We start from the raw sequence: 10753 nt of genomic DNA on the forward strand, positions 1-10753 counted from the left end.
CAGCGTCCCACACTGCCTGTAAAGAGGGAAATTATCTGTGTACACAGATACAGAAAACACAAGGCTACATAATCATGAAAAACTGAAGTGGTACTAGTGGAGTGCAAACTGGAGATCACAACAAGGCAATCACTCTCTTTTTAGCTCCAATAGAAAAATCCTACAGCTGTTTCAACCACATTCATAAATTAAATATGAGCTTATGAATTTACAGTGACTGACCCCTCAGATACAAATTTTTATGTTTAAAATATCCAAATCTACAAATGCCTCCACACAAAATTCTTCTGGTCTTCTGTGGCAGATACCTTTCAAAAATTATTTGGGGTAGAAACAGATTTACTAAACAAGAAGACCAGAACTCTACAAATGAGTACTGATGACCTTTCTATTTAGTTTTGGTGGATTTTAGCTTCAACAGAGAAAGCATTCTTCTGAGAAGTGGAAAATTACAGGTTGCCCAGAGAAGTTGTAGAGTTGTCAAAAGCCTTCCTGGGCAACCTGGTGTAGGTCACTCTATCAGAGTAGGGGGCTGAAGGACCCCTAGACGTTCCTTCCAGCCTCAAACATTCTGTGAAAAAAAAATGCATTTGTACTCAGCAACATACTACTTTCCCACAATACATGGTAATAAAAATTAAGAAGGCAGACTTCCAAATCACCATCCGAAGTAACTGATTTAGACAAAAGAAATAAATGATCAAACAGTAGCCAGTTGGAGATGAATGCCTGAACCATTGTTCCTTCACACTTTCCCACTGGAAATAACCATTATGCCTATAATACAAGTTTTACTAACCATCTGCTGAAAAATGTAACATCTCCAACCACAAAACGGGAAAAAATTTCCTAGCTGAAATTTCCAGATGTCAAGACAAGCTTCTGGCTTCCTCTTCTTCAAAAAGCACACTCCAGATGACATACTTAGTTTTGTGTAGTCAGGGGTTTTTTTGGCTGTTATTTATTTGCTAAAAATTAAGCTCAGCCTCCACAGAAACAGTATTTTCATAGCAGTCAAGTCACTGACTACACAAGAAAACACCCATCTTCTATTAATGCATTTTCTATGTAGATATCTCACATCATGTTTTCCTCAATATATTCATACCTTAGCATTTAATACATCTGAATATAGTGCAGCACCAAGTACTGTGCTGCTTTCTACTACATTAGATAAAAAAATATAAAGACACAATTAGTCAATATTTACATAACTATTAGAATTTGAGGATTTTTTTCTAACTGAATATTATGACTCATGAAGATCTGTAAGAAAAAACAAGGACGCGTTCCCTTTGTGTTTCCAGTTCAATTATAAGCTCTGCAGGCCAGACACACTCAAGCTAGAAACACTCTTAGGTAGTTCCAATCTAGAGTCCAAAATAAAGCTTTAATGTGTGCAGTGTTTACGACAGAGGTTTTGAAGCATTAAGTCTTTGCATCATCTCAGATCATGCAACTGACAAAAAACAAGCAAACCTTCACATATTTCTGAGCTCTATGAGAGAAACAGAAAAATGAATGCATATAAGAAACATAAGAGAAGCTAAAATAAAGAAATCTGCAGTTGGATTGCAAACAGGACCTACTAATAAAGAGATCTTACATACTGTCCCCATGACAGTTTTTATTGTATAAATATTGACAGGGAGTGGCAACCTTTCAGCTAACGAAAGCCAATCCTTTACAAGATTTTGAGTATCAGAATAGACTTTGACCCCTGCTCCAGTCAAAAGCTGGTGCTGATCCTGTGCTGGTTCTCCCTTAGCAACATGGGCAGCCAACCCAGCTGAGCAGCTCCTGCCTGTCTAGACAGCTGTAACTGAAGATGCACCACAGCACCTTACACCCTGCTGAAGGGGCACACCACAGAGGCATCTCTACCCTGCTGACTGCACACTTCAGCACAGGCAATCCCACAGCAAAACAACGGGGACAAGAGAAGCTCCAAACTGCTTTTCTTCTTCTCAAACGTCCTGTTTCAGCACTTGTTCAGTCACTGTTCACAGAATCATTCAGGCTGGAAAAGACCTATAAGATCATTGAGTCCAGTCATTTCCCCAGCACTGCCAAGAACAATCACTAAACCGTGTCCCTGTGTGCCACAGCTACACGCTCCTTCCAGGGACGGGGACTCCATCACTGCCCTGGGGAGCCTGGTCACAGTTTTCCTGCTGCATGTGGCTCCCTGTCCCCCCTGTTTGCTGTCCACGCTGTGTGCCTTGGCATTAATTCGAGTGTAAATTTCAGCAGATTGCTAAGGAAGCTAAAAGACGGTGTTATTTGCATTTGCTTGAACTGAGCTATAACTGGGTGTTGCCTGCATAGTGCCTGCAGTTTTACCAGTATTGTCTCATCATCCTGCTGGCTTTATTGCTGATGGAATGACTGGACAAATTAAGGCAAAGACAGAAAAGTTTTTAACCATTCTCCAGGTTTTTTTCTCAGATAAATAAGTTCAGTTTTTCAGTATTTCTATTGGGAACTGCAATTTCTTGACGACAAAGGAGTTTTGATAAATAAAATCAAGCAACATCCACCAAAAAAAGACTTTAATTACATGGTTTGGGACCTCTTAAATTCAAGATAAACATCCTGTATCAAGAAAAACATCTCAGTGTTCTTTGGTAAGAGACCTTAAAAAGCTTTTTATTTTTATATAGTACTCAAGTATGACCTAGGGAATTCTGCTAACAGCAACTGTGAGGTTACCAACATCATCTGCTCACAGGGCTTCTCAGTATTTATTAAGTTCTCAATGAGTGGCTCCTGAAGCTATCATTGTCCTCAAAGATTTACAGACCAACAGGTTGATTTTCAATTTGTCCAGCAAACAAATTCCAGGTGTTTCCCTCTTCCTTCCTTCAAGCAACAAAAAAAAAACCACTCTGTAGTTGCCAGGGAAAAGGACATTGTTTACAAATATTTTTACTTAGTAAGAGCATTTATAGCTTAGTTGGGTGTTTTATTCCTCTTGTTGAAATGTGTCTTAACATCAACTTTCTATTATCATTCATCATTAAAACTTTTTATAGGAAAAATAAATAATTACATTCCTACACAGCCTCTAGTTTTATAAGCAGAAGAATTGGCTAAGTTAACTATTAATTTCTCCATAAAACATACCATTACACCATGAAACAAATGCTAACATTTTGACAGTTCCACATCTCTACTGTTAAATTTCTAATGGCTAATGTAATACTAAAAAATTGTTAAGAGATGCAACCTGAAATAAGAAACCATCAAATTACTGTATTCTCAAAGCCAACTTAGAGTTGCATTTTACCTTTGACTAACATATCAAGATATATTTTATCACTAACTTAACATGAATCTTTATATTTCATAATCTGTAGTGATGAGTAGATAACATTAATGTTAAATAACATTATTAATAATGTTAATTAACATTAATGTTAATAATTAACAGGACTAATTAACAGTAATTATTTTTGCATATAAAGCTCAGATATGGTAACTTGAAGACATGGAATTGCATTTCTAGGTCAGCCAGAAGTCTTATTTTGAATCTAACTACCAAATCACAGAATGGTTTGGGTTAGAAGGGATCTTTTTAAGGATCATCTAGTACCAAACCCCAGCCTTGGGAAAGGACAGCTTCCCCTAGATCAGTTTGCTCAAAGCTCGAATCAATCCAGCCTTGAACACTTCCATGGATGATGTACCCACAACTTCTCTAGGCAAGCTGTTCCAACACCTCACCACCCTCCCAGTGAAAAACTTCTTCCTCATGTCCAATCTAAATCTGCGCTCGTTTCAATTTAAAGCCCTTGCCCTGACACGAACAGACGCTGTCAAAAAGGTCATTTTCTGACAGATGAGCCAGAAATACAGGTAAAACCCCCAAATCCTTCTCCACAGGGCTGCTCTCAAACTATTCAACACCCAGTCTGCAGTGATTGCCCCAACACAACTGCAGACCTTCCACTTGGATCTAAAAACTGGTAGAAAGATGTCCAAGGAGATTGAGTCAGTCACAACACTTTCCCTTACTTTGGACCAGCTTCAGACAGCTTAAAGAATCCTGAAGCTGACAATCTGCAACTCTTTGTGAAGTTCTGTTTCTTGAAAATATAAATACACACACACACTAAGCTTCATTAGCAACAAGGAAGCTTCTCAGATACCAAATTTTTCAAGCATTTAATCACTCAGACTTTAAGAGCAGAGTTAGTGTGGTTTCAGTCAACATGATTTCAACAGTGATTTGGATAGATACATCTAAAGGACAGGTACTTTCAGGTATTTACTTTTTATTTATTGCTTTTTAAAATTTTGTTATCCAAATCCCTAATCACAAAGTCTTCAGAAGTGCTTTCTAATACATTTAACAGAAGGGAAATATGTCTAGTAACAGATATATATAGAACTCCAAATATCAAAGATGAGGAGATCATCTTGCCTTTTCCTATGCAAGACAGATGAACATGAATTCATCTAGCTGCTGAAACAGGCCTAGGAAAAACAGGTGAATCAAGCTCTGTAGCTAAGCATTTCTGGTGCAACAAAAATGGAAACCTCTTCAGAGCAGATAAAACAAGTTTGTGATATGCTTTGATTTGCAGTATTTACTGCTGTCAGTTATTTTGAAGACAAACTGCTCAACAAAAGAAATACTTGACACCTTTTGAAGATTAAGACCACCAAAAGTGTGAAGTTTCTAAAATCAACTATGGAAGTAACTAAGTACCTGAATAATTATAATATTATATTTTGACATATATATATAAAGAGAATATATATATATATATAACTCAAGTGCCTGTATAAACCATGAAAACACTCTTCGTGAGCACTTACCTGAACAGAGAGAGAACCAAAACACATTTTCATGAGAAGTTGCTAGTTATTTTAGAATCAAAAACATATGCAATTCCAGGTCAAAATGTCCCACACCTAAACACTTATTACACCCTTTAACTCCCACTCTCCAAAAACTGGAAGCCCATAAACCCCGAGAATTTACTAAAACACGAGTTCGTTCCAAAAATTGTTGTAGAACGATGCCCACTGAATACTGCTTTTCAGTGTTTAAGCTCACTCAGCTCAAGTTAATAGTTAGAATAGTTAGTCACTTACACTGCCTCTGGGCCTACTCAGCACCCCTATGGAAGTTACCAGGATCCGACCACTGCCCACCCCAGAGTGTGACCACCTCTCTGACACAGCCTTCAGTGTTATTAGATCTTTTGGGGACTGTAGGACTCCTAGGACCAAATATTTTGAGAAAATGCACTACATGATGCTGTGACACATTGTCTACACTTAAATCAGGTTTGAGCCTCCTCATGCCTCACCAAAAAAAAAGACAGTTTATCTGTGATTCCCCTGCCTAGTACTAAATCATGTGCATGGAAGCCCCAAAAAAACTAATTTTGTTACAGACAGTTGCAACTTGAACTCATTTTCTTAGTCTGTTTTTTATTACAGTTGCATAAGAGAAAACAGGAAAAATAAACACATCTCTCTCCTGCACTTCAGCTTTATGAATTTCCTTCCTGCAGCATGTAAATTGAAGTTACAAGGCCCTCGGTGTGCCTTTTCCGCCTGCTCTGCTCTGTTGTCAGCACTCTCCTCCCACACCTTCCTGAAACGGTAACACATCTTCCTTTCTATCAGGCCCCACCCCCATCTTCTTTTAGAGTTCTCATACTACTTCACATATAAATTTAGAATCTTTCTAGCATACAGAACATAGCTCATGACAGCTCGAAACACAAAATGGCTAATGATTTAAAGGTTATTCCATGTCCTGCCTGTTAGTCTACAAAGGGTACAAACTTATGGGGAAGAAAAACAAGAGCAGAAGAAAAAAATGAAGCCAAGTTAGAGGATAAAACCATCCTAAGAGAAGCCAAGAGCATTGCTGGGACTTTCCATTGTACAGCCAAAAAAAAATGTTCCCTGAACCTAAATGAACCCCAGCATTTTAAATCTACAAATACAGAATATCAGATGCTGAAGTATCTGCTATTCCTGTATTTCCACTCAGACATGCACAGTTAGCTACCATCGTTACTTAGGAAAGTCAAAAGCAGTTATAAGGAACATCAATGCACAACCTTAATCAAAGGTAAAAATATTTTAGATTTTTTAAGTTTTACTAGAAAGAATTTTTCTATGTAGTCAGATCAGAAAAGTATTATTTAACTTTCTTGTTAAGTGTACCACATCTAAAGTCTGTCAAATTTCCCTCTTTAACTGAGACTTGCAGGGAGGAGAATGGGGAGTTCATTTCAGAAGGTATTCAAATGCAGATCAATTACACCTACACTGAAGCACTTCTTCCTTAAAAGCATATCCATACAGATTTTAACGGATTTGATATATAAGTAATACTTTGGGCCAAGAATGATGCTTTTGTAGTGTGAATCATCACATTAAAAACTAGTGTAAAATATGTAAGCCAGTTAGAAAATGTTAGGATACTTAAATTCTTCTATAGAAAAGATCCCAAGAACAAGTGAAGCAAAGTGTATGTCCAGCCAGCAGGAAGACTGATATATTGACCAAAAACATATAAAGTTAGCTTATCAAGTGATTTCCTCAGAAGCAGCATTTTCTTTTTTAATTGACAATAGTTTAAAAGAAATTGCCTAAAAAACTGTCACTTCAAAGGACCTCAAAATCTGTAATGCAAACACACGTTCTAAAACTTTCAACAAGCATGACAGGAAGCATCCCAGCAAGTTCATTCCCAAACTGACCACAGCTTAGCTCCTAATCACAATTAAGATAACTGAAATGGGGCAAATCCTTAAACTGATTATAAGATTAAGGAATACGGTTAAAGATACTACCAACTGCATGTCTGATACCTGCCAATTCCAGGAAGGTCCCCATAGAACAGCCAGCACTTCAGCACATACTAGCAAACTGAGCCATGGTTAATGTAAACTCTGAACTCTTAGATGACTTTATACTCTTGACACCTATTAATAGAACCTGGCTGTAAAAATGTCTGATAAGTCTCGAGATACCAAAATTGACACACTATATCCTAACAACCAGAGGTATCCTCATTGGCTGTGGTTCTAAGATGACAGATAGGTAACGCAGATCAAGGGAAGAAGGCTAACTAGAAGATGCAGCGCTATTTTCCTTTGTGACAGCAGCATCCACAAGGCTCTGCTTTTATCTAGGGATGTAGGTTTGAGCTGCCAACACTTCAGAAGCTCAGAGACCTGTAATAAGTTAAAGAGAGTAAACAATATTGTGTACTTGCACATATTCTTGCATTATTCTTTTAATCTATTCACCGCCCTATGCTCAAGCAAGCTTTCTGCCAAGAACCATGCAGCAGAAAATGAAGAATGACTATTAAGAGCTATCTCCACCCCCACACCTCCCCTCCCTTCCAACCCCAAAATGTCAGAGTTCATACGAGGAACAAATTCAATTTATTTGTTCCTCTCTCTGACAACAGAAAGCCAGGGAAAAAAATACACTAAAGAACTTCCATCACTTGCTCCAAAGAAAATAAGCCCTCTACTTCAGTGAGAAAGCACAAATTACACTTTGGCACTATTTAAGGACATCTCTAGGCATATCTAAGGACGCAGACGCATCCCAAACAAATTGGTTGTATTTGGCATGCAGTTTACTGCGGTACTAAGTGATCTAGACGAGAACTAAAAGATCATCCAATTCTGACGATCAGCTACCAAATGACGTTAGTTGGTTTCACATCAGGAAGTGTTATGGCTTGCTCTCCTGTGATGCAGTTTTAACACTGACAGCACCGGTGAGACCCAGCTATCAGGTACGATCAATTAGGGAAACAACAAGCGAGCAGGCCTCGCACAACCACCAGTTTAAAATGCATTTAAACACCTGCCCCCAGCTGTAAGGGCTTATCAATCGTGTTGTATGCGACTGTCAGCGCTGCAGTGCTTAGCCACAGCATAAGAGGACCTCAGTCTTTAAAAAAGCTGTTGGAGAGAGAACTGGTATCAAAGCCAATTGACGTCCTCACACAGAGGAGCGGCACTCCCGATTCCGCCTTTGTGCAAAGGCTCCGCGCCGCAGTGACAGCCGGCGGGGCGCGGAGCGGCGCTGGGAGCGAGGGATGACAGGCGGGAGCGAGGCACGGCTGGAACGGCGCCTCCGCGGCAGGAGCCGCGCTCCCGGCACACGGGCACTCAGGCACCCCGAGCCCAGCGCTGGGTAAACAAAACACCAGCACGGAGCCGAGCAGGGCGGTGACTCAGCCAGGAGAGCGAGATTCGGTCCCACAGGGTAAGGAATTCGGGGAGACGTGACCGGGGGCCCATCGGCGCTCCGTACTCACCAGCAAACAGTCCACGTTCACTTCGGACTTGGGGTCCTTCAAAGTCACGTCGATTTTCTCAAACCGAGACTCAAAACTTTCTCCCGTCGACATGTTTCCGGAGTTAATAAGTTTCCCTTATTCCAGAGCAAAGTTAAGGTTAAAAAAAAATAATAATGATAAAGTAAAAAACAAAAACCACCAAAAACCAGGAACAGGCGAGCACAAAAGAGAAACCACAGCCTGCACCAGGCTGAGGAAGCGCCTTCTGCGAGATCCCTTCAATCACAAAAGTCTCTGGGGCACGTCCCCGTCAAGGGGGCAGAGAATCCAAGGGGAGCCCGCAGCAGGCGGGGGACGAGGCTGCTTCTCCCCCCGCTCCTCCAGGCAGGCACGCACGCAGCTTCCCGGGATGCTCAGAGCTCCGCAGCAGCAGGTTTCCTCTCCCTCCCGCCTCTGCTCGGGCCCCACCGCCTCAGCATTCCCATTTTCCCAGCCGGGGAAGCCGTCCTGGGCTCCAGCGTAGCGGTCCCTCCTCCTCGTCCTGCTGCTGCAGCGCCGGCGGGTCGGTGCCAGGTTCCGGAGCGCGGCTTTCTTTCCGGTGAACCAGAAGAAACAACAGAAGAGGGGAAACAAAAAAAAAAAAAAAAAAAAAAGAAAAGAAAGAAAAAAAAAGGACAAAAGCCTGCAGCCACACCAACAAGGCAAAAATGGATGGAAAAATAAAACTTAGGGGAATCCTCTCGACGGCGTGTCTCAGCGCCGTGGGGTCGGTCCGTCCGTGGGCACGGGGCGAGGAAGGCACCGGGCGAGTGCCCCCGCGGGCGGCGGACGCGTAACCTCACCGGCGGAACGGCCACAGCAGCATCTTTCTTCCTCTCTCCTCCTCCTCGCTGCCTCCCGCCGCTGCCAACGCCGGCTCAGCCCCTCCCTCTCCGCTCCTCCGCCTCACGGACGGGACGGCAGCCCGGACCGCCTCAGGACCGACCCGAGGCTGCGGCGTGAGAGGGGAGGAGGGAAGGAGGCGGCTTAAGGGGAGGGGAGAGCGTGAGGTCCGGCGGCTGCACGGGAACCTGCGAGAGCCACCAACATGTCCGCCTTCCTGTTTGAACAGTCGGGACGGGGCGCGGGGCGCATGCGCGGGGGGAACGGCTCCGGTGCGGGCGGGGACGGGACGGGACGGCGGCAGGCGGCGCGCGCCTGGGAAGGAATCACAGTCCCCGAATCGGTCAGGATGGAAAAGACCTCTGAGATCATCCAAGCCAACATGTGACCGAACACCACCGTGTCAACTAGACCAGGGCACTGAGTGCCACATCCAGTCTTTCCTTAAACACCTCCAGGGACCGTGACTCCACCACCTCCCTGGGCAGTCTATTCCAGTGTCTAATCACCCTTTCTGTGAAGAAACTCTTCCTAATGTCCCATCTAAACCTCCCCTGGCGCAGCTTGAGGCTGTGTTCTCTGGTCCTTGTTGTCTGGGAGAAGAGGCCGGCCCCCGCCTGCTACACGCTCCTTTCAGATGGTTCTGGAGAGCGGCAAGGCCGCCCCCGAGCCTCCTTTTCTCCAGGATAAACCCCAGCCCCCTCAGCTGCTCCTCACAGGACTTGTGCTCCAGACCCTTCACCAGCCTCGTTGCCCAGCTGAAGGGAAAAGCGGGAGAGGCGGGAGGCTCGGCCCCGCTGCGGGTGGGACAGCCGGGATCCCCCTTCCGGGAGCCGCTGGCTTCGTGCGCCCGCCCCCGCCCGCCGGTTCCGGCGGGAATTGTGCGGAGCGCCGGGGCAGCGTCCCGCCGGGAAAAGCGCCCGTTCCCGCGGGCTCCCCGGGCCATGGGGGGATGCTGCCGCCCTGTTTCCGCCCCGGCCCCCCGGAGGCGCCTCAGCGCTGGTGGCTCCCGCCGCCTTGGCACGGCACGGGCACTGGCACGGGGGGACAAGTGGCAGCGAGGGTCACCCCTAGAGCTGTTGTGGGCTCCATCCTTGCGGATCTTCAAAAGCCAGGCCCTGGGCAGCCGGCTGTCGGTGGTCCTTAGGTGATCCCTCATTGCAGATACTCTAGAACCATATGGGTGCAATCCCGTGCCGTGTGTTCTGGGATGATCCTGCTTGAGCAAGGAGATTGGACCGGACTACCCACTGCAGTACCTTTCCAATTTACTGTGGTTCTGCGGTTCTGTCCTGCCTGATCAGGGGGACTGGAGAAGTTGGCCTCTAGAGATCCATTTCAGTGGCAGCCACTCTGCCATCCTGCGTGTCCAGGGAAGGAGAGGCCAGCTTCCACAGTGCCAGAAGTTCAAAGCATTCTGCTTTATGTCCAGACAAGAGCCATGTGCAAGGTAGCACACCAAACAGAAAGAAGAGATAACAGCACTAAACATGTAACCTCTGCAGCCTGTGCTGGTGTTTCCAATTCAAACTTTACCTTCAGACCACAGCAGGGACCTTGTATTCAAATAAGGAA

General features: G+C 44.2%; 1 protein-coding gene across 3 annotated transcripts in view; it reads right to left on the reverse strand.

The window, feature by feature from the left end:
- The window catches only part of ROCK1 (Rho associated coiled-coil containing protein kinase 1), an 83888-nt gene extending 74486 nt beyond the window's left edge, over nt 1-9402 (reverse strand). For 2 of the 3 annotated variants that reach the window (XR_010369334.1, XR_010369333.1), the window contains exon 1: nt 8315-9402. Coding sequence is in view for 1 of the 3 variants with exons in the window: in XM_064434760.1 (XP_064290830.1) it covers nt 8315-8407 (93 nt within the window). In the remaining 2 variants the exon portion in view is untranslated. The remainder of the gene's footprint in view (nt 1-8314) is intronic. The other variant, XM_064434760.1, reaches the window with a different exon arrangement.
- Nucleotides 9403-10753: the final 1351 nt, after the last annotated feature.

Source organism: Passer domesticus, chromosome 1, assembly GCF_036417665.1.
Source record: "Passer domesticus isolate bPasDom1 chromosome 1, bPasDom1.hap1, whole genome shotgun sequence".
Classification (NCBI taxonomy): Eukaryota; Metazoa; Chordata; class Aves; order Passeriformes; family Passeridae; genus Passer; species Passer domesticus.